This window comes from Gopherus flavomarginatus, chromosome 1 (assembly GCF_025201925.1).
Source record: "Gopherus flavomarginatus isolate rGopFla2 chromosome 1, rGopFla2.mat.asm, whole genome shotgun sequence".
Classification (NCBI taxonomy): Eukaryota; Metazoa; Chordata; order Testudines; family Testudinidae; genus Gopherus; species Gopherus flavomarginatus.
Genome location: NC_066617.1, coordinates 167051502 through 167076459, shown reverse-complemented (window position 1 = coordinate 167076459; position 24958 = coordinate 167051502). Strand labels below are relative to the sequence as shown.

Below are 24958 nucleotides of genomic sequence, written 5' to 3'. Positions count from 1 at the left end.
GCAACGGAAGAGGTTTTTCTGCTGTTGTAGGAACTCCACCGCCACATGCAACAGTAGTTAGGTTGAGAGAAGCATTCTTCCATCAACCTAGCTGTGTCTACTCCAGGGGTTAGGTTGGCCTAGCTAGGTGCTCAGGGTTGTCAGTTTTTCACACCCTTTAATGCTGTAACTGTCAACTTAAATTTAAGTGTAGACCAGATCTAAGTATTAATTGTAACAACAGTAGTAGGACGGGAAAGTCAGCAGTATGAGTTGTTGATTCTGTCCTTCTAACTGTTTCTGTCTGGCATATGGGATCTGAGACTGAAAACAAAGACTGGCCTCCAGCTCAGGCTCCTTATGAACATAGAATGGCAGGGACACCTTATTCTGTATTTTGGAGAGATCACATACCTAACTGGCCATGTGGAGTTCTCTCAAAATATGTGTGATGCAACTGGCAGAGCAGAGCCAAAGGGGGAATATAGTGAGGAAGCAGGCCATCTTGGGAAGGCCATGTCTCTTTCTTCTGCCATAAACAACAGAGGGTGGTAGGCCAGTTCTCATTTTCAGCCTGAGGTTAGATGAACAGGTCACTTAAAGCTCTCAAGAGTTAACAGCTTGTCCGGTGTATAAAGCGATTAAACTTTGCTTTCCTAAACAGGTTTTGCTTCTCCTGATTAATAGGACTTTTCACAGCATATTCTTTGTCAACGTGTGTTTCACATAGCACTGATTCAGCACAGGTGAATGAAATGTATGCACTTTAGTAAGGGACAGATTTCCTTCTTCAGCTATTCTGTTTTTTACACATTGATGCTATCATTTAAACTATAGAAATAGCTTTTACAAACCAGTCTCCTTGTTTTTCTGTAGCTCATAAGTCATGTGACCTAAACCCCTTCTCCCTCCCCCCCCCACCCAAAAAACAAACTCACTCACCAACCTGTCTAGCTTTATAAAGAAGAAACATGCTGTTTGTTGATACTATGTCAGGAAGTCCATTTAGAAGCTCTTCTGCCATGTTATGTAACTTGCAAAAGGTGGCTGCATTATGTCTTGCCTGAAAACCACAAAGAAGGATGTTCAGAGAGACAATTGGGAGTCAGCTCCCTACATTTATTTATTACTCACTCTGTAGCTCTTCTTCTTTGTACTTTGCAGGCTAAGTATGGCTGACCAGTCACTTGTTTTTTTTCTTTTTCAGAGCCCTCTTGATAGAGCCCAAGCAGCAAAGAACAAAGGCAACAAGTATTTTAAAGCAGGAAAATATGAGCAAGCCATTCAGTGCTACACAGAGGCCATCAGTTTATGCCCCCCCGAGAAAAACATTGACCTTTCTACTTTCTACCAGAACAGAGCTGCTGCACATGAACAACTGGTATGACGCTTGAACTTTAAAATGTGTTTGTACTCCGAAAAGTTCTGTGTCTTCTTCCTCTAGCCTCACCAACTCCAGCACATGCCAGAATAGTGCTGCCTTCCTTCTTGCATGTAGAAAGCAGAATCCCATCACCTGTACCTTCAATATTCACTAGCCCCTGACTCATAGACTCTAAGGTCAGAAGGGACCACTGTGATCATCTAGTCTGACCTCCTGCACATTGCAGGCCACAGAACCTCACCCACCCCCTCCTGTAAGAGAGTCATAACCTCTAGCTGAGATAGTGAAGTTCTCAAATCATGATTTAAAGACTTCAAGTTAAAGAGAATCCACCATTTACTTTAAACCAGCAAGTGACCCGTGCCGCATGCTGCAGAGGAAGACACACAAAAAACTCAACCTAAAAACAACAAATCTAGGGTCTTAGGCAATCTGACCTGAGGGGAAATTCCTTCCCGACTCCAAATATTCAAGATCTGATTAAAAGTTAATTTCTATTGACTTGTTTTAGTCTGTCTTGTGGGCCTTGGGAGAGGAAGACAAACACAAGTCCTGCTGCTTAAACACTGGCTTTCTGTATGTGGATGTCAGCTTTGTGTTTTAAAGTACCAGGTAGAGACTTGGGCTCTGGCAGTTATAAAAGTCTCGTGTTGAAAACTGAGTGAGTTTGGTGTGAAAGCTAGCAAAGGAATAAATATGGGTTTTTTTCTTAACACCACTTGTTTGACTCTGTAATTATAAAGCAGTTTCATTTGAGAAACATTTTTATTAACCGTTCTACCCCAGTGACTGGTTATGGTTGAGTTTCCTCTTTTCTGATTATTTTAAAGCACCAGTCTTGGTTTAATACTGATTTTACAGGTGGTAAAGAATGAGATCTCATTTGGGGATTCTCATTTTTTATAGTGTAGACCATACCTTAATAGAGATTCTTGAGGACCACCTCTACTCCTGTGTGCTATTGCATAACATCCCTGTGAAGTAACTCCTTCAAAAAGTTAATCTCATGGTTTGCTTTTGCTCGTGATTTCATCTTTCCGTCTCATCTGTTGTGTCCCTGTGTTCTAGTCCTCTGCTCCTTTGCACATGCTTTCCTGCCATTTCACTGTCTTCTCCTACATGTGCTGCCTAACTGCCTGGTTCCCTGGAAATTCCTTTCCCATCTCCTTTGTCCTCTTCTATTAGTGGCTCCCACAGCTTCTGATCCTACGTGACTAACTGAAAAACATGCAGGAGGAGAAACCAGTGTCATAAGAATTACAGCTATAATCACTTTGCTGGGGCTCTGAAATTGAGATAAATTAGCTATTATTATAATGTCCTTTGAATGAGTAGTACCTTTTTAACTAGGCTGTTCTTATACCTGCAGCAAAAATGGAAAGAAGTGGCACAAGATTGCACAAAGGCAGTTGAGCTTAATCCTAAATATGTGAAAGCTCTCTTCAGACGTGCAAAGGCGTATGAGAAACTAGATAATAAGAAGGAATGTTTAGAAGGTGGGTACTTTTCTGTGTATGTACTTGAAATTAAGTTAAGTTAATATTTAAGGGAGTGAAACTTTGGAGCACATGATAGAACTCTTTGTTCTATTTCTGCAAATGTGGTAGAATACACAGTAATGCCTTAAACTATTAAATCAAAGCTACTATATGTAATTTTTTTCTTCAGTTAAATTTCTCTAACCTTAGGTGCATCTTTCAATCTGTGAGCAATTAATTTAGATCTGAGAAATTAGTTGCTCTTACTGTAGCTGTTTGTTATGCTCATGTTTCAGTAAACACCCTATGCTTTAAAGAAAGATCCAGCTAAATAAGGGAATATTTATGCTCTGTTAATTAAGATGTTAGTCATTCTAATTTCATGCCCTAACAAAGAAATGTTCCTTCCTGTCCATTCTGGAGGAGCAGAATTAGTCTAGAAACCTATATTCTTTTTGCGGGGTGGGAGACAAGTGCATTATAATGGTAGGGAAAACATCCCCAAAATAGCTATTAAATTCCCTTAAATCTTATGGTCTATTGTTCAAAGGGACACCAACTTAAGAAACCAGAACTCTTACAAAACTTTGTCTACCATTACCTATAACAACTAAGATGACAAGAAAAGGAAGATAGGAAAGTTTGTTTTTCATTCAAGGTCTCTGCCTCAAAACCCTATTGAGAACCCCAACCCTTCCTATTGGGGGTATGTTTAAGACATTGGAAGAGGAAAAGGTTAACTATACACATTCACCCTGAATCTAGCAGACATTGTATTACATACTTGCGTTGATTTTGTATCTTTGCTTATCCCTGCATCCCTCTGAAAGGACTATATTTGCACCCGCCTCTTTGGTACACTCCTGAAAATATGCTTGCATATATAAAGTTGTATAAGTAATTGCAGCAAGTGCCCTTTGTACAAGTTTATTTGGCAAGTGGAGTCACCCTTCCAAACTGGATGGTGTTATGAGCATTTTCCAGAACTCTCACCTTACTCTAAGCAGAGATTCAAATTGTCTTAAGTTTCAAATGAGGGGCAAGTCCGCTATCATCTTTTAATGAGAATACAGTGTTAATTGTCTTCCTCCATGCCATTTAATCAAACCACAATATAAGTTGGCAAGTCTGTTGAAATGTATTTCCTGAAACTATCTTTTCACTAACTGACAATATTTCAAGTTGTCCCTTTAACACCATTGCTTAGGTCATATCTGCACTTCATTCCTACTGATGTGTGTTCATGAAAAATGAAATTGTTCTCAATCTTACTGATGTTCATCCCCAAAGAGGGGATGAAAAACAATGCTATAAATTACTTGGTGGGTGTAGTAAGGAAATCATCAGTTGGTTTCATTAGAGGGTCTAATGAGGGTCAACTGAGGAAAAAAGGACCGTTAGTTGTTTGTTGCTTTCTTTACTGAGTGAGATGCCTTTCTATTACTTAGGAATAACTATACAAATAATGGGTTAGTGGAGGACACTTTCCTTGTAACCATGCAGGATTACAGAAACTGCAGTAGACTGGTGCTGTGACAATTGATGCAGCAGGTGTCGATTAAGTGGGTCTTCTCTGCTAAATCGATCGCAGAGCACTCTCTGGTCGACTCCATTAACGGGTACCACTACGAGAAGAGTAATGGAAGTCGACAGGAGAGCGCAGCGTGGTGTAGACATGTAACTGGAGTAGCGTAACTTAGGTTGACTTACACAATAGTATAGACAAGCCCTGAGAAAGGCAAGGATGGAAAGCTTGGTTTTTACTGGGAGTCAAATTGACCCCTACTTTTGAAATAGAAGTCCCATTCATTTCAAATTTAATAACTTTGCATGCTGAGTCAGTGGGAATTATATTCCAGACTTGTGCTGGTTTGTGGTAGGCATCTTTCCAATATTTCACCGTCTCCCTTCCTCCTCATCTCCCCCCACCCCCAATATATCTATTTGCATGAGGAAGCACTTGAGTAGAAGTATATGGGAAAACCTGTGTCATTATTGCATGCGTATATTGAGGTGTGTGTTTGTTTGTTTTTAATTAGCCCCTCAATTTGTCTCCCATTTCTTGAGGAACTGTGGGAAAAGATTCTTTTACATCCAGTTAGTCCTTGTGACTGTATGGGTCCATGCAGGTGTATTAACCTGTCTGCAGGGCAGCATTAGAACAACTGTTCTCTTGTCACACAGCTCGTAGTGTTGTGGAAGCATCATGCATGGGTGGAAATGGATATAACCTCGACTTAACGCTGGCAAGGAGGTAGCACAGTGTTGGGATTTCCTTTTAAACTTGTCCTCTTCCCCAGGCATAGATGAAGGCTGTGCAGTTTGAGTTGGAGCTTGTAAAGAACACTGATCAGATGAGAAGATGCAGGATACAGGGCAAGAAAGGATAGGAACATGAATAGGTAGAAAATTAGAGATCTTAGAGAGCAATAAGAGACCTAGTCACTAAACAGGAGTTCCACATTAGCACACTTGTTTCCATGATCATAGCGGATTACTCTTCCAGGTATGTTTCAAAGTGTTCATACAAACAATGAAAGTTCAGACCTCTAGATACATTGGTTTGAGCCTGTTTGACTGTAGATACCACAAAATTATTTACATCCATCTTCTTCATTAAAGTTCTTTGCAACAAGAAGACATAGCCTCATGTCTTTTAAAAACAACTTGATATTCTGGAGAACGTAGCAAACTTCATGTGAAGACTTTCAGCCTGTGAATGGGTGATTTTGTTTCCTTGGTAATGATTCATTACGTTAGCTGTTTGTGTAGTACTTTAAAGACCACTGCTTTGGTAATTACTAACAATCCTGCCTTTGTGTTGTTCTTCCCAGATGTCACTGCGGTCTGTATTTTAGAAGGTTTCCAAAACCAGCAAAGCATGTTGTTAGCTGATAAAGTTCTTAAACTTCTTGGAAAAGAAAAGGCCAAAGAGAAATATAAGGTATGACTGTAATACAAATTTAAAGATTCTGCTTCCATCTGATACGTTGCTTGGATTACAAAAGCACTGATGATAGTTCAGATTCTTTGTCAATGATTATTAATTAGCTACTGTTTTAACCAGCTAAAATTGATATAAGCACTCTGTCATCCTGAGCTGCGGTTTTACTGATGCTGTTCTCCCCTGAGCTCTGTTACAGCCTTTTATTAAAAAAACAAAACAACAACCTGGAAGAAATGGGGAATGGATGCTTTTTAACTTTTTGGATTTGAGGAAAACAGTTTGGTGGTTTCATCTCAGACAGTAACCCATACAATTCAGCCTAATTTATTATTATGCACAGGCGACACCTCTGACTAAGCTGGTGTGCAGTCTTAATCAGGGCTTTACTAGAATTAAGGTATAATGGGAACTACTTTAGGGGCTGTCAGTAAGTGTCACCAAAGGCTATTTCTCTGCTGCTGTTCTATCAACCAAATGTGCAGTTAAATGGCAGGCTATCGGTTTAATTATGGTGCTTGTCAAGTTAGGCAAGGCAGTCAACGGTAATTGGAAAGATGAAGAGTGGTTGTGATCAATTGTTCTGTTCTTGATGTAATAATGGACTTAAAATGTAAAAGGACATTGGCAAGGTGTTTTGTATGTTCTTGGGGTTTTTTTTTGTTTTTTAAACAAACATGAAAAGATAGAAACTGAAATCTTTCCATATTGCTAGGGCAAAATAAGCAGAAGGAGATGGATTAGGGAAGAGTTTTTGGTTTTAAAGTATAAAGAAATGATAGTTTGTTTAAAAACTGAGGAGCAGCAGCATGAGGAAAAGGGATGCAGCAGGAAGTATGGCTTTATTTTTAAGGTTCTGGACTCTGTGTCAGGAGATCTGGGATTGGTTCTCAGCTCTATCGCAGATTACTTGCATCACCTTGGGCTAGTCTGTCACTTATCCTTGGCTTCTCTTCCCCATCTGTAAATGGGGGGTGGTAATATCTCAGAAGGGGATTGTGAGTATCATTGTATTCATTATTATAGTAATGATTGTGAGATGTTTAGATACAAACTGTGATTGTGGAACCATGCCTGTAGCCCGGAGCAAGGGAGTCTGGGAGATGGGGTAGAGGCCCTAGGTAGAGGAGCGAAGAGACACATCTAAGTCAGATTGCATATTTTGTGGTGTGTTTCAGTGTTGAACACTGGATGAAAGACATATATGTCTACAATTTATTTTGGTTAAAGGTTCAGATTTTCCATGAGTTTCTGTAACTGGGAAGCCAGTAAGTGAATAATCTTGAGCAGGGTTATCAGTCTTAGTTCAGAGCTGTTTGAAATGGACAAAACTATCTTGGAAGCTAATTAGGACTTGGGAAATTAAGACGAGTGCATTGGAATTGTTATATCAGAAAGGAGTAAATTGTAACCCTTATGTATTACCCTCACTTTGAACAAGATACTATATATTGACATACAAAGGAGCTCATCCCTGGTAATTGTCAGATCAAAGGTGAAATGAGCCATGTCTGAGCAGAGCGCTAGGCAGAGTGAATATGTTCTCTAGCAAGAGAGAGCCTCCATAGGGATCAACAAACTTCTCTTGTGGGAGGGACAAGGAGGAGATGTATGTCTACCCAAATGTGTTAAGAGCAAGCAGGATTAAAGGGATTCCCCATTTCCTACCTTATGTTTCTTCCTTCATTTAATTTTGCTTTCATTTTCCCTTTTGATGGGCAAATGCCTCTGCCTTTTTAAGGCAGAGTGTTCTAGTATGTGAGTACTGATCCAGGCTTACAGGAAATACTGAGTGCAAAATATATATTCTTTCACCCTTAAAAGGAATGGAATAGTCAAGAATGGATTTTTTTCACTAGTAACTGATCCACGTCTTCATTTACCACCTGCTCTCAGTATTTAATACATGAACGTTACATTTTCTGTCCCATTTCAGAACCGTGAACCTTTGATGCCCTCTCCACAGTTCATCAAATCTTACTTCAGCTCTTTCACAGATGACATCATCTCCCAACCTCTGCTTAAGGGTGAGAAATCTGATGAAGATAAGGACAAGGAGGGGGAAGCTTCAGAAGTTAAAGAAAAGTGAGTATGGGGATTGTTGGTAAAACTTGTTGCAGCCTCAGATACCCTACACTGTTTTATTTTATATGTATATTATATACATTATATAATACAGTGTCAGAGTAGGGAATTTTAGAATAATAAATGTACCTACTAAATAAGAACTTTTTAAAAGAAAAATAAAATTTTAATTAGATCTGACATATTAGTTCCAGACTTAGAGTAGCTTTGACTCTGTCCTAAATACTAGCGCTCTTAGCATTGTATTTCCATAGGGAACAGCAGTAATGTGTGGGTAGCTGGTACATCAGCAGTGCTGCAGTAAGTTTGGTGGATGGGAGGAAGTGGATAGCTGCAACAATGCTGTTGGAGAAAGGGAGACTGGATTGGAGGAGTGTTTTCCTTCCTTCCTTTGGTGCTGTCTGTAATAATGGTGGGGGGAGGAGATGGGGAAGAGTGTGCTGTACAAACTAGCACCTTTCATAGCAGCAGCTTTGAACTAAAGGAGTGGAGGCCGAAAACCCTAAAGTTTTTAACAAGATAATAAACACCATCTGATATTGTACAGAATGGTAATATCTAAAATGTACCTAAATGAAATGCTTGTTTACCAAGAAAGACAAATGCTGGACACTCATATTTTTGCATATTGAATGTAATGAGGGGTGCTTGCTTACTTTACTGTTTTGCATTAGAGTTATTGTTGGATCACATCTTCACCCTCAGTTAGGAAACTATTGCAAGTAGCATTATTAGCTTTCTAGAGCAAGTTGGGGGAAACTGGTTAATGGTTTTTTTTTAGTTCTCTGAAAATGTTTTGATTCAGAGGCACACAGTTGAGCAGACACCACTGCTTAAAGTATGATTTTTTTTCCCACCAAATCCTCTTCAAAATATAAAAATTGATATGTTAATTTAACTGAGGTTATAAAAATGTTAAAGTTAAAAAGCACTACTGTTAATATTTTATTTTCTGATCTATATCCCCTGCCTACTCGCTCAGGTTTCAAGCAGAGGTTATGATTGCCTGATGATGCAAGCAGAAGACTTCATAATAGCAGTAGGGCCAAACAGTGTCCTGGTGTAAGGACAGTTGTTCCTTGACCAAAGATCATTCCCTGACAAACTTACATTTCTAAAGAAGTGGATTTTGAGGGCTGGAGTGAATTCTCTTTCCCCCACAGATGTAACTTGTGCATTTTCCTCCAAACTAATTTGTTTACAATGGCCCTCCTCCAGGAAACCTTTTAAGCATGTTTGTAACTTTACGCATGGTGCCAATATCTCTAATTGTTAGAAGTGATAGTGTAGCAAACTTGCTATCTGTTGTGATCAAGAAATCTGAATTCCTAGTGAAACATTCACATTGATTTTTTTTTATGTATTTTAACTGTTCTACACTTCATTTGCAGATCTGGCTATTTAAAGGCAAAGCAGTATATGGAAGAAGAAAACTATGATAAAATCATCAGCGAGAGCACAAAAGAAATTGACGTTAAAGGCAAATATATGGCAGAAGCTTTGCTGCTGCGAGCCACTTTCTATCTGCTTATTGGCAATGCAAATGCTGCCAAACCTGATCTAGATCAGGTCATTAGTATGGAAGATGCTAATGTAAAGGTAACAAATGTTAACAGTCAGATTTTACTTTCCATAGATTCTACTGAAAAAGTGTGAATGCTTGCAAAACAGTTCAGTATTTTCAAATTCTTGGCAATGTGTAATGGAAGATGTTTTAGCTTTTTTCTAGGGCTGTCAATTAATCGCAGTTAAATCATGCAGTTAACTCAAAAAATTAATCACGATTTTAAAAAAAATCGTGATTAATCGCAGTTTTAATTGCATTGTTAAACAATAGAATACCAATTGAAATGTATTAAATATTTTTGGCTGTTTTCCTACATTTTAAAATATATTGATTTCAATTACAACAGAATATAAAGTGTACAATGTTCACTGTATATTATTTTTATTACAAATATTTGCACTGTAAAAATAATAAACAAAAGAAATAGTATTTTTCAATTTACCTCATAGAAAGAAAGACTATAGTGCAAACTCTTTTTTGTGAAAGTGCAATTTATAAATGTAGATTTTTTTTTGATTTTTTTTTTTTTTTTGGGCTATATAACTGCACTCAGAAACAAAATGGTTTAAAACTTGCAAGCCTGCAAGTTGACTCAGTTCTACTTCTTTTTCAGCCAATTGCTAAGACAGACAAGTTTGTTTACATTTATGGGAGATAATGGTACACGCTTCTTATTTACAGTGTCACCTGAAAGTGAGAACAGGCATTTGCATGGCACTTTTGTAGCTGGCATTGCAAGGTAATTACATGCCAGATATGCTAAGCATTCGTATGCCCCTTTATACTTCAGCTGCTGTTCTAGAGGACATGCTTTCGTGCTATTAACACTCATTAAAAAATGTGTTAATTACATTTGTGACTGGACTCGTTGGGAGAGAGTTGTATGTCTCCTGCTCTGTGTTTTACCCACATTCTGCCATATATTTCATGTTATAGCAGTCTCAGATGATGACCCATCAAATGTTGTTCGTTTTAAGAACACTTTCACTGCAGATTTGACAAAACACAAAGAAAGTACCAGTGTGAGATTTCTAAAGATAGCTGCAGTACTCGACCCAAGGTTTAAGAATCTGAAGTTCCTTCCAAAATCTGAGAGGGACGAGGTGTGGAGCATGCTTTCAGAATTCTTAAAAGAGCAACACTCCCATGCGGAAACAGTAGAATCCAAACCACTAAAAAAGAAAATCAGCCTTCTGCATTTTTGTCATCTGAGTCAGATGCCACAGCAGAAGGCTGATTTTCTTTTTTAGTGGTTTGGATTCTGTTGTTTCTGCATGGGAGTGTTGTTGGTCTGTACTGCTTTGGATAGTTATTGAGTAGAACCCATCATCGGTATGGATGTATGTCTCCTGGAATGGTGGTTGAAGCATGAAGGGACATACGAATCTTTAGCTCATGTGACACATAAATACCTTGCAGCACCGGCTGCAACAGTGTCATGCAAACACTTGTTCTCACTTTCATTGTAAACAAGAAGCGGGCAGATTATCTCCTCCACATGTAAACAAACTTATTTGTCTGAGCAATTGGCTGAACAAGTAGTAGGACTGATTGGACTTGTAGGCTCTAAAATTTTACATTGTTTTGGTTTTGAATACAGTTATTTTTTGTGAATAATTATACACTTGTTAAGTTCAACTTTCATGATAAAGAGATTGTACTACAGTATTTTTATGAGGTGAATTTGAAAAATTGTTTTTTGTTTTTTACTGTGCAAATATTCGTAAAAAAAAAATACAAAATGAGCACTGTGCACTTTGTATTCTGTGTTGTAATTGAAATCAATACATTTGAAAATGTGGAAAACATCCAAAAATATTTAAATATATTATTGTTTAACAGCACGATTCATTGCTATTAATATTTTAAATGGTGCAATGAATTGCTTTTTTCTTTTTAAATCACTTGACAGCCCTACTTTTTTCACCACTTTGCCTAATTATTTGTAGTGTGCTTATTATCAATGGTTGGATATTTTCCTTGCAATGTGATTGGTATGCTTAAGGGTATGTCCACACTGCACACTTTTTTCAGCAGTTTGTAGATTAATATTCGGGTAGCCTCCCAAGCACAGGTATAAACAGCAGTGTTCAAAGTGAGGCCTGGCTTAGGCAAGTAGAGTAAAGACATGGCTGAAGGGTGTGGGGCTATACCAGACTACATACTCTTACACAGCTCTCTACTCGCCCAAGCCGGGCCTCCCTGTCTGCCCTGTATCGTCCCGCTGCTGAATCCCTTCCCCACTGCAGGTAAAGACTCTGGCAGCGGAGAAAGGCGCTGCATGCTCCCCGTTGCTGGAGCCCTTCTCTATCGCTGTGAAAGGCTCTAGCAGTGGAGAGCTGCTGAAGCCTTTTGCCATTGCCTCCCCTCTGCCAGAACCTTTCAGTGACATGTAGCTACACATCACCGTATGGATGCAGCTTGCTTTTCACTGCAGCATGTAGCTCCAGGTACACTACTTGCCACTGCCAGTGGTGTGGAGTGAAGACGTTACCCGAGAAAGCTAAGTATCAGCTAGCTTTACAGCAGTTTGGAAAGGTCTTTTTCGTCACATGTGTACCATGTATTAATACCACAGGTGGAATAACTTATGAAATAGTCATGCTGGGCTCTCTAACTAAAAGCAGATCATGGGATCATGTTCACTGCCACATCTTATTTGTATTTGTGGTTATCTTAGTTTCTTTGTAAACTGTAGGAAACATTAAAATATAAATACAGAAAAATAATTGACACGATTATTAAATCACCTCCTAATTGTCGACCTGTTTACATATGAGAAGAAAAAAAAGTGACCTTAGAATAGGAAGCTGAGATTGGTAAATTCCTAATACCCTATGCAGAACGACTAAGGGACAGAATCTCCATTTAGAAAATAAAGAGGAAACAAGAAGGGTTTGCCTGGGCTGAATGATGAAAATTAGAGAACAGATAGGATTTGAAGTAAGTGAGGTAAGGTACTTGTTAGGTGTGAACAACTTAATTCATAAGTAAGACAGTAGCTCAGCTGGTTTTTGCACACTAAACTGCTGTGAAAATGGCTGCTGATTTTGGTGGATATGTCCCTTACACTTTCAAGACATATATCAAGTAAATTAAGTCAAGGAGGAAGCATGGGTTGACTTGGTATGAAATGACCCTTGCACGTAATTGTATTAATGCTTTTAAACTTTATGTACCACAATTTACTACTGCTTAGAATGAATGAGAAACCAATTTCTGTTATGTCATGGGAGTGACCGATTAAATGAAAAGTTGTCCATTAACATCATTGTAACTAAAAATCTTAAGACCAGCATCTGATATTTAAAAATAAAAATGTTTGACCTTTTTTATAGCTCCGTGCTAATGCCTTGATCAAACGAGGTAGTATGTATATGCAGCAGCAACAGCCTATGCTGTCCACTCAAGATTTTAATATGGCTGCTGATATTGATCCTCAGAATGCAGATGTTTACCACCACAGAGGACAGGTAAGAGCTGTATTGCAGAGTTTTACTTAATTTTTTAAGTTTAAATATCTGATTAGATTGAACTAAAGGAAAAATACAGAACAAAGATTAATAAATTGTTATACACACCTGATATAGTGCATGGCAAAAACTGTGAATTCTGACAATAATAAGGTTATATCATAACATTAAATCCACTAGAATAGAAGGGAGTAAGTGCATACGTATATGGTAATAGTTAAATACATAAGCAAAACTCCTCCCAGCTATCTTCGAGACACCACTAACTTCCTGAGGAAACTACAATCCATCAGTGATTTTCCAGAAAACACCATCCTGGCCACTATGGATGTAGAAGCCCTCTGCACCTACATTCCACACAAAGATGGACTACAAGTCGTCAGGAACAGTATTCCCGATAATATCACAGCTAACCTGGTGGCTGATCTTTGTGACTTTGTCCTCACCCACAACTATTTCACATTTGTGGACGATATATACCTTCAAGTCAGCGGCACTGCTATGGGTACCCACATGGCCCCACAGTATGCCAACATCTTTATGGGCTGACTTAGAACAGCGCTTCCTTAGCTCTTGTCCCCCAACACCCCTACTCTACTTGTGCTACATTGATGACATCTTCATCATCTGGACCCATGGAAAAGAAGCCCTCGAGGAATTCCACTATGATTTTAACAGTTCCCATCCCTCAACCTCAGCCTAGACCAATCCACACAAGCAGTCCATTTCCTAGACACTACTGTGCTAATAAGCGATGGTCACATAAACACCACCCTGTACCGGAAACCCACTGACCGCTATACTTACCTACATGCCTCTAGCTTCCATCCAGGACACACCACACGATCCATTGTCTACAGCCAAGCTCTAAGATACAACCACATTTGCTCCAATCCCTCAGACAGAGATAAACACCTACAAGATCTTTATCAAGCATTCTTAAAACTACAGTACCCACCGGCTGAAGTGAAAAAACTGATTGACAGAGCCAGAAGAGTACCCAGAAGCCACCTACTACAGGACAGGCCCAACAAAGAAAATAACAGAACGCCACTAGCTGTCACCTTCAGCCCCCAACTAAAACCTCTCCAGCGCATCATCTAAGATCTGCAACCTATCCTGAAAGATGATCCCTCACTCTCACAGATCTTGAGAGACAGGCCAGTCCTTGCTTACAGATAGCCTCCCAACCTGAAGCAAATACTGCCCAGAAACCGCACACCATACAACATAAACGCTAACCCAGGAACCTATCCTTGCAACAAAGCCCGATGCCCGCTCTGTCCACATATCTATTCAAGTGACACCATCATAGGACCTAATCACATCAGCCACGCCATCAGGGGCTTGTTCACCTGCACATCTACCAACGTGATATATGCCATCATGTGCCAGCAATGCCCCTCTGACACGTACATTGGCCTAACCGGACAGTTTCTATGCAAAAGAATAAATGGACACACATCTGACATCATGAATCATAACATTCACAAACCAGTGGGAGAACACTTCAACCTCTCTAACCACTCAGTGACAGACTTGAAGGTGGCAATTTTGCAACAAAAAAACTTCAGAAACAGACTCCAAAGAGAAACTGCTGAACTCGAATTAATATGCAAATTAGATACAATTAACTTAGGTTTAAACAGAGACTGGGAATGATTGGGTCATTACACTGATTGAATCTGTTTCCCCATGTTAAGTTCTCACACCTTCTATGGGTCATCTCGATTATCACTTCAAAGGTTTTTTTTTCCTGCTGATGATAGCTCATATCAATTGATTGGCCTCTGACAGTTGGTATGGGTACTTCCACCTTTTCATGTTTTCTGTATAAATATCTTCTGTCTGTGTGTTCCATTCTATGCATCTGAAGAAGTGAGCTGTAGCTCACGAAAGCTCATGCTGAAATAAATTTGTTAATCTCTAAGGTGCCACAAGTACTCCTGTTCTTTTTGTGGATACAGACTAACACAGCTGTTACTCTGAAACCTGAAATAAGACTAAATGATTCTGTTCACGAGTTAGATCTTATTTTGTTTGTTTAATACAGAATGTGGATCTGCACTGTTGAAATAATTTAGCACTGCTTACCTTGATCATGCTAAACAAGAAACCCAGCTCTTTATTATTTATGAGAGGAGTGAAACTTCTGCGCAACTTAACTTAGGAAATATAAAATAAATGCCTGGAGTGAATGAAAAGGAAGAATTTGAACTTGGTTAATTTTGTGTTAGAAGATATTTTAAAACACAAGTTTTAGAGAACTAAGATTATATTGTTAACCTCCAGATAATCCATTAGTATCAAATGAAGTGAAGTCAAGTGATTTTGGAAGACAAAGCAGAGAGCATGTGCAACATGAAAACCCACAAAATCTGTGCTAAAGGATTAATGCAGATAACCAGCATCAGAAATAAGAAAAAGGAGGTGCAGACCTATAGGTTGTATGCTTATATTTGAACAGTTGTGAATGAAGCCAAAGTTCAATTCTTTGACAGCTGTTTGTTACATTCAGTGCCAGGGACTTTCCTGAAGATCATGTCGGGTTTACGCTACAATTGTAAGACTGAACAAACAACCTCCTCATATCACTAACTAGTACAACATAGAAATCCTGTTTAAGCATATAAAACACAGATTAAACACAGAATTAGGATTTATTCTCTCTCTTTAGCTGAAAATCCTTCTCGACCAAGTTGAAGAGGCTGTGGAAGACTTTGATGAATGTATTCGATTACGACCAGATTCTGCCTTGGCACAAGCACAGAAATGTTTTGCACTGGTAAGTGCAGTCCTATAATTTTTGTCTGTGTTTTTGCTGTTTTCACTGAACTTATACAGGTTTATTTTGATGTTTCAGTTTCCTGTTTTCATTGTACATTAATTGAAAAAACATGCATCAATATATCTTGCAATCCTTTGACATCAAATTCAAGAACTAATACAGAAAACATTTTAGTCAGCCTGGGAGTATTTGTTCGGCCAGTTTTTATCAATTTTTCTGTATTTGGGCAAGTACTTCATATCATATCACTATTTTTAAAAGTATCCATTTATTAACATTCTGTAATAAAGCAATACAATTGTTTTTTCATTAATCACATCAAATACAGCTGTTCTTTACTAATGCAACTGGAAAAAACAAGACAGTCTGCTAGAAGGGGAAAGTATCTATTTCAAGCAAGTGGATATTCCACCCATATTTGAGATTTTGCCGGGGAGAGCTGGCATAATGGGAATAGGAAGGGATCCAAACCTTCTGGAGAGAGGGAGGCTGCTGGTGACTACCATGCCTCCCCATCTTACGCAAGGTCCTTGCCACTGGATGGTTGGAAGTGTGGCCAACTCCTACAGACACTGAGTTAGCCAAATGCAGGCATGCATACCACTTTGTGTAATTTGTTTGTAATGGTATTAGATTTAATTTAACACACACTCTCTGTCTCTCTCAGGAGGCTGTTTTCCTGTCCTGGCTATTTATTTTGTTTTCTTATGTTTTTACTCTGTTCTTTAATAGTATCGCCAAGCCTATACCGGAAATAATCCTTTACAAGTTCAGGCAGCCATGAAAGGCTTTGAGGATGTCATTAAAATATTTCCAAGGTGTGCTGAAGGTTATGCACTCTATGCTCAGGTCTGTTATAAACTAATTCTGTTTTACTCATATAAAAATAACGTGCACTAAGCAAATAGAATTTGGCACAGTTGCGTTAAGTACACTTGTTTATGTGGTTTCCACTGTAAGAAAGTATGACTGGAATGAATAGTCAGTTGGCTTTGAGTTATCTGAATGCATTCACTGGTACTCTGACTCCAGATGGGTAATGCAGGTAGGGACCAGAATAGAGTTCCTATTATGTTTGTGTGTTTTCAGCAGCAGAAGTTACTGAGGACAAGAATTCTTAAGGATGGGGTACAGCTCACCACCTGAGACTTGTGCTCCCTGGTTTATTGTTCCTCACTCGCAGTATAATTAGAACAGGTCATTGTGGACCTGCCATTATGCACATTCTGATCACTAATCTGTGCAGTTAAAGCTCTATGGCATGTTTCTGAAAGAGCTGATGAACACTAAGACCAAAAATAATGATTTTTTGGAAATTAACAATGGTGATTAACTTGTGCATGTGCCTGCCCATACCCGTAATGAGACATCCAAGTTGGGAGGGAATGGCACAGACACAGTTTTAAGTAGTTCTAGATTCGCTCAGTGTGTTGGTTGTTCATTTTTTTAAAAGTATCTCTTCTCATGCAGGCATTAACAGATCAGCAGCAATTTGGTAAGGCTGATGAAATGTACGATAAATGTATTGACCTTGAGCCAGACAATGCTACTACCTATGTTCATAAAGGGTATGTATTATTGAGTCACTGTTCTCTGTTACAGTTAAGGGACTGTCTGCATTTCTGAATAAGTCACTGTTTTCAGGCCTCATCACCTGATTACGTATATTTGCCTTAAAAGTTCAACCCAAGACTAGTAGCTCTTCCCCTGAAAATACTTGAGTAATTTCAAAGTTGGAAAAATAGTGTTATAATTTGCTTTTTTTCAACTAAAATGTAAATTGAACAGAAATTTTAGTATGTTTTCCATTAACATGCATTCCGAAAGGCACATCTACTTGATATCAGTGTAAGAATGTTAGTTTACAAATCTTAAAACTTCTTTACGCAGTCAATAACCATTCTAAATTGGAGCTTTATGCTCCAAATTTTCATATCGACAAAAACAATTTGTGGTTGATCCTCCTAATGGAAAGAGTTATGTACACATGAAGAGATAATTTCTCTTTGTTGTCCTTAAACTGCTGATAGTCTGTTATTTAAATGACTTTTGAAAGTGTCTTCATTTCATATATGAAGTGAAAATTATTGCCCACTCTGCATAAGGAATTTAACTATGTTTTTTATATGGGATATTCACTTTCCCTAAGATAGGCAAGACTATGTATGGAATATATAGAAATAAGTCTGGTCTGTAATTGTTGTCTTTTTGCAGTTTACTTCAACTTCAGTGGAAGCAGGATCTAGACAAAGGCTTGGAGCTCATAAGCAAGGCCATCGAAATTGATAACAAATGTGATTTTGCATATGAAACTATGGGAACGATTGAAGTGCAACGGTAACTTTTTAAAATATAACACTTTCATTTGAAGACACTAAAGCTGTCAAGTTACCTTTGGAATTATAGAAAACCAGTAGGTTTCTCTACCACTCTTGAAAATTTCTTTGTATTGGAGAGTAGCTCTGAACAATGGGAAGCCATGGGGCAGGACCCAGGAGTCCTGACTTGCCTAGTGTAACGTTTAGGGAAAATCTGCCTTTCTCCCTGGCATTTCACCATCCAGTGGCCCCATAAACTCCCCCAGTTCACAAGGAGTTTGTGCTAATGAGATAAGAATAGTGTCTGGAGTAACCCCTTTTCTGTAATTGGCATAGTGCAGGTTTCACACACTGCATTCAAGGAATTGCTTTCCAGTCACAATTGAGCCATTAACACTTACATACCGAGTGTGGGAGGAGTTAAATACAAGGGCCATCTTTTATATAATTTTTGGTGGGCAGCTAGATCAGCCGAAGTTCAAGTGATAGGATTGTGTCAATTAGGGTGTAGTAATGTGGTGATGAAAGTTGTTTCTTAAAAATAACCTCTCCACACCCAAGCCTATGAAAAGTAAAAAAGACTGCTCTGGTTAGTGAACTAAATACCCATCTACATGTCCCTTCTTGCTTTTTAAAACTCATTTCACATCTATGACTAATAGGCATTCCCTGTATTTCTGTTAAACCATAGTTCTGCAAGTAGTATCTCTTGATGGGAGAGGACTCCTTAATCCATGCCCTTTTCCGTGAGACGTTTGAGCACACTAGGCTCCAGACACCCTGGCCCCAACTAACTCTTCTTAGAGGTTGAGGTTTGTTTCACCTCTGTGGGACTATTTGCATGAAATTCCAAAATAGTCTGTCTAAAAACTGAGCACACAAATTGAAACCACTTGCAGAATATCTAGTCATAAACTTGGCAGCTAAGCTAGATACTCATGGCTTTGGCTGAGTTTCAGTAAAGAGTCCTTGTCTCCCCTCTGACCAAGCCTATCAGTCTCATCCTCTGCCGTTTTTTTTCTGTCTTCCCTTTTAAGCCTTGTCTAAGAATCAGTGTGTCTTAGTGGTAAGGGCATTTTACTGAGAGTCAGGAGATCCATGTTCTAGTCTCAGCTGATCTATTGGCCTGCTGGGTGACACTGGCAAGTCACACTGGGTGACCGTGCTTCCGTTTCCCCCATCTGTAAAATGGGGATAATGATACTGACCTCCTCTGTAGTACTTTGAGATGTACTGATAGAAAGTGCTCTATAACAACTAGTATTACAACTGTGAAAATTCATTATGCTGGAAAAATGTGAAACAGTTTTGCTCATAGTATGGACAAGGACAGTTAGCTGGCAACTGGCTAGGATCTCTTACTGTATTTTACCTGTTATCCCTTCCTCCAGCTATTTGAGTCTGTATCCCCTTTGCAGTTCTTCCAAGTTCACAAACTGACTTGGTAAAGACAAAAGAATAGCATGTTGGAGTAAGTGTTTTAAGCAGTGTATGTTCTGACAAAGTCCCTGATATACCTGGCATCAAAAAAGCAGACAGTTGTATTTTTTTGCAGGGAATAATTCGCGAGCAATTTTGTTCAGAACAATTAATCTGCATTACTTGAGCTGCCATCTTGACTAGAAGGCCACTACTAGGCTACTTCAAGATCAGTACATTTGCTTTTATGGGCAACAGAGCCCATTTCCTCAAGAACATGTATTGAAAATTTCTCCCTGGCATCCCCCTGTTGCCTGTGTAATCTCTGAACTTCCCCCTTTTTGGCATGTCATAGAGTCCACTGAAAGCTGTTCCTCCAGATGATGTAGTTGAGTGATAACAAAGCTAGTTAAATCAGTGCTCTCTTGCATCAGTCATGGAAAGTTCTTATCTGAAAACTTCAAACTGTGACCTGTAAGACAAGTGTTTCCCTCCCCTGTGTTGCCTTTGGTTACCAAACTTGCTGCTGCGTTTCACTGGTGCAATACCTATGGGTTGGTAAACTCTCTGGGAATAAAGGTTCTATAGAAATGTAAAATGTTACTTAGTGTCTTAATTTGATGATCTGGTTTATTTCAGAGGCAATCTGGATAAAGCCATTGAAATGTTCAACAAAGCTATTAACCTGGCCAAATCTGAAATGGAGATGGCCCACCTCTACTCACTCTGTGATGCTGCTTATGCCCAGACAGAAGTTGCAAAGAAATATGGACTGAAACCGCCAACATTGTAAAGAAACAATGAGGGGGAGGGAGAGAATGACCTTTTAAAAGTAAAGTTGCCCACCTCAACCTAGCCTTGAAGACACTGTTGCAAAAGATGTTGAATGGTGGAACTTAGTTTTTTCCCGTTCATGGTGTTGTCATTTGTTACATCTGTTAAATGTTTAGGTGTTGTGGGAGTGGCTGTTGAAGGAAGTATGCTGTGCTGCGACTTGTTCCCTATGCAGGAAACCTTACCAGCTGTTAAGGGAAATAAAACAAAGTTGCAAGGGAACAAAGGATATTTTGGCCATGCAAATAAAAACTTTAATTTTTGGGTGATGATGATGTGGATGATTTTTGCTTTATCAAAATAGAATTTTACAGCATGTTTTCCTGTTGATTTTGTAGTTAATAGTGCTGTAAAATAGGTTTCTTTCATATGCAGTTAATTTCTATGGGTTGACTTTAGTTTTGCAAAAACAAAACTTAATTTACTAAACTATTTAATTGTAGGGATTTTTTAAAAGCCAATAGATGTGAAGACAAACCCTGTAAATACATCCAAGCATGCACAATCTTCCCTTACCTCTTCCACCCTCTGCATAACTACTTAAAAATGGTCCTGTGGCAGCTGTTAAGAGGTTCCTTTGGTAGTCATTTTTCCTCTCCCCAAAAAGCACTTGTGTACTATATTTGAGAGCTATTTAAAAAAGCTTTCGTTATGCTAAAAAGGAAAATGCCCTTTCCTTCTACAGTTGTCCTCACTCTAACGCCAGCAGAAATTCTTAAAGCTTCCCAGTGCTTCTGAGAATTTTTTAAGAAACTGAATGTTGTGCTGAGACGAATTGCCAAGGTATGGTTGTGCCTGAGTTCAAACTTGGGACAGTTGAGAGTTTTGGCCTAGATGTAACAGATAATATGGTGTTTACATTTAAACTCAAGAAATGCATAGATCCTTGTTCTAGCCAAGTGTTTGTAAATTCCCATGAGAGGATTGGATGAGAAAATGAACAAAGCTGTCTGAACTGCCCAGTAATGGATTTAGAATCTTAATTTTCTTGTTACTTAGAGCCCATATTTGCTAAAATTACAAATGTTCAGTAGAAATAACACAGTTGTTCAGTGAACAGCACGTTCCTTCTGATTGACTTTTTCTTAGAACACTAGTATAAACGAAATCTTCCTAGGGCTAGGAACTGTAAAGGGCACTGTAGATGCTGCTCATTACTCTTTGGAACCAAAGTCAGTCCATGCTTGCCTCCCACTAGCTTCATGGGAGGTAGGGAGCTCTTCTTACCTTGCATCTCATCAAATTGCATACCCTTAATTTTGGGTCTTATCTCCACCCCCAAACTATATGCAAATCTATGGTGACTTTCTAATCTATGTCACTTAAAGGAATGAGCTAAGCAAGTGCAAAACGAACTGCTAGCTCTGGCATCTAATGGGGCAAGCTGTTTTTTTTTTTTTTGTTTTTTTTTTACCTCAGCCTCCCTGTCTTTCCCCTTCCCTCCCAGCAATTGCTCTGAATAATGGGGTGGAGGAGGACCTGGAGACATATTGGCTTAATCCTTCCATTTACACGATTCAGGAACCAGTGGTATTGGTGTGGAATGAAAAATGATTGAAGACACAAGCAGGCTCAAAGGACACTTCATTAAAGAAGAGCATGGGGCTGCTTATGAAATTTTCAACCTGTTTCTATTAATTGAAAACAGAAACATGCCAAATCCTCAGAAACTACTTATAAGCTTCACTGTATCCTATTCTTCAGCAGGGTTTTTATTTGCATGGCCTTATCTACAACGGACAGTTATTTTTCCTCCTCCTCCTCCAAAAGATTAAGGGAAAAAAAGCATGTGCTGCCTAATACTAGCATTCCACATCACGGACTGTTGCCTGCTCTTCAGATAGTTGAAATTGCACTGAAAGATGCATTTGTCTGTAATTTTTTTTTGTAAATGACTTATCACCTGTAAAGTCACCAAATAAATATTACATTCAGATTTCTCTCTTTTACATAAGGCCAGGTTTTGGTGGGAAATTACTTACCTGCTAAGTGGAAGTTGTACCAATCTAGAATTGTGTTTTGTGTAAACAAGGTTTCTGTGAATCTAGGAGGAACTGATTCTAACTAATGAATATTCAAAACTGCCTTTCGTTTTCTCCCTCAAAAAAGAGTGGGATGAATAAAAAACCAGTGGAAGAACACTTCAACCTCTCTAACCATTCAGTGACAGACTTGAAGGTGGCAATTTTGCAACAAAAAATCTTCAAAAACAGACTTGAAGAGAGACTGCTGAACTCGAATTAATATGCAAATTAGATACAATAACTCAGGCCTAAACAGAGACCGGGAATGGTTGGGTCATTACACTAACTGAATCTATTTCCCTATATTAAGTTCTCACACCTTCCATGGGTCATCTTAATTATCACTTCAAAAGTTTTTTTTCTTCCTGCTGATGATAGCTCATCTCAATTGATTAGACTTCCTGTTGGTATGCGTACTTCCACCTTTTCATGTTCTCTGTATCTATAAATATCTCCTGTGTGTTCCATTCTATGCATCCGAAGAAGTGACCTGTAGCTCATGAAAGCTCATGCTGAAATAAATTTGTTAGTCTCTTAAGGTGCCACAAGTACTCCTGTTCTTTTAACCTAAGCTGTGACTCCTGCCCTTTGCTCAGGCACAGTGTTAAGAAATTAACATGAGGAAAGGCCATCCAATCTGTAGTGAGGAAACAGCAGTCTGCATTCCACTTACATGTATGCAGTCACATCCTTCACTGTGCAGTTTCTGCTCAGAGTCCCAGTAATAGCATGCTGTAGGGATGGCCATTAAGGATTGCCTTCAAGCCAGGAATGTAAACCAGCTTTTAAAAATTCCTGTGTTTTCCATAGTTTAGTTAAAAACAATCTAGGGAAAGTGAGCCACGGATACAGCAGACTTGGTGCACCAGGCACTGTGAGAAGCAGCTTCCCCACGCTTCTGCCACCTAGCTTAATCCTAATCTTGTAAAATCCCTGGTATTCTAGTTCTTGCACAAAGAGTCTTAGAGAGGCATGCCAGATAGTTCACAAGGTGCATAAACGGAGATTAGGAAGAGATCATGCTTCATTTGGGATTTAAATCATTTGGGATTTGAACCCAGATTCCAAAGATGAAAAACTAAGGCAGGCTTCCAAAACTAACTTGTAACTATCAACAACTGGTCTATATAGTCTATTAGACTGGGGAGTGAGAGCAGCTGAATCAGTAAGGATAGCTCAGCCCAGATCTCCCAACAGCGCTCATACCAGCTTTCCTGCCTTCTGTCTAAATGCAAGCTATTGCCCTCTTTTCTGTCATTCCTAAAACCTGGCAGCTGAACTTTGGGGAATATGCTGATACTGGTGCAGTGCTGGTGATATTCTATATTTATAGAATTCTGATGCATATGTATATAATACAGTGCCTTAATAAAGTATCTGTCTTTCATCAGCACAAAAAACATTAGTGACTGTTTTAACTATTAAATAGTGTAAGAATGGTTTGGGAAGCTTTTTTTTTTTTTTTTTTGATTGTATGAAAAAACAAAAATCCCCAAACCTGGCAATGCACCCATTTCAAAAGGATATCAATGAGCCACATCAAGAGCTGATGTAAGGTTGCCACCTGCTCATAACAGTGCTATATATGTGAGCCTCAGCTGTGACCATTTTCTGACCTCTTCTCAAACTGAGAAATGTTATTCCAGTTTGGCTCTCTAGGAAAATTGTCCCTGTCTAGATGTGAATTTTCTCTTTATCCTACCACCAGATGTAGACTGCAGTTTACATTTGCAAAACTAAGAATCAGGCGATGTAGAATCCTGCTTTTTTTTTAAATCCTCCAAACATGAAAAATAAACTTTAATTTACATTCTGCTGCACAGGAAACAAAAACAAGAAAACCCAAACCGTATCCTTCTATCAGACACTAGTTTAAAAATGAAACAAATAGCTGATGTTTTTATAAGTCATATATGCTGACCTGGCTTATCGTGCTGAGGGTGGCAGACAGGAGGGGCTCGGGATGGCTCCTTGCAGAAATTTATATTAAACTAGACTCAAAATGGTACATTGTTTGCTAAATCTTTTATATTTTTCAACTAATAAATCTTCATTTTATAGTCTGGTTTGGGAAATTCTTATGCAGTGTGTCTATTTAATGAAAACAAGGTGCTGAAACTATTTTTGTATTTGAGAAGCAAGCTTCTGAGATTAGAAGGGCCTTGTAAAGTGCAGCTACTGTTTGGTGCTTTTTTTGAGAGGCTACTGTAAACCCTGGAAATTGGAAAACAATGTCTCTTAGGCTCAGAGTTGGAGGCAGAAAAGACATTGTTTTATTGCAAAGGTATTTTAGCCACTTAAATTGCCAGTTTGTCATGATGAAGCATGTTACCAAAATTTGTCCCTCATTTCAGTGAGAGGAACAGTGAAGAAATGAAGGATCCTCTACAGCTGATAGGCCTCATCTCTACCCAGATGGCTAGTACAGCAAACACCTGTGCAGTAATCGTCAGTGGGAGCTATAGGTGTTCAGTATGTCTCAGATGTAGGCCCACATTGCTCAAGAGTAGTAATTCCCCTCTCCCCCCCCACTCCTTCTTTAGAAAACAAATTCCAGCAATAGGCCTGTTTCCAAAAGCTCCTCAGCAAAAGGTACCTTTCTAACCACCTCTTCTGCTTGCAAATTATTCAGTTCAAAATAGCAGGAGGCATAATTAACAATTAG

At 38.8% G+C, this 24958-nt stretch overlaps 1 protein-coding gene across 2 annotated transcripts in view; it reads left to right on the top strand.

Annotated features, from left to right (window-relative positions):
• The window catches only part of TOMM70 (translocase of outer mitochondrial membrane 70), a 44503-nt gene extending 22298 nt beyond the window's left edge, over positions 1 to 22205 (top strand). For both annotated transcript variants that reach the window (XM_050958563.1, XM_050958573.1), the window contains 11 exons: positions 1187 to 1360; positions 2733 to 2859; positions 5676 to 5785; positions 7722 to 7870; positions 9262 to 9469; positions 12776 to 12910; positions 15588 to 15695; positions 16431 to 16547; positions 17169 to 17266; positions 17913 to 18035; positions 20075 to 22205. In XM_050958563.1, coding sequence (XP_050814520.1) covers positions 1187 to 1360; positions 2733 to 2859; positions 5676 to 5785; positions 7722 to 7870; positions 9262 to 9469; positions 12776 to 12910; positions 15588 to 15695; positions 16431 to 16547; positions 17169 to 17266; positions 17913 to 18035; positions 20075 to 20228 — 1503 coding nt within the window. In that variant the 3' untranslated portion in view covers positions 20229 to 22205. The remainder of the gene's footprint in view (positions 1 to 1186; positions 1361 to 2732; positions 2860 to 5675; positions 5786 to 7721; positions 7871 to 9261; positions 9470 to 12775; positions 12911 to 15587; positions 15696 to 16430; positions 16548 to 17168; positions 17267 to 17912; positions 18036 to 20074) is intronic.
• The last annotated feature ends 2753 nt before the right edge of the window (positions 22206 to 24958 follow it).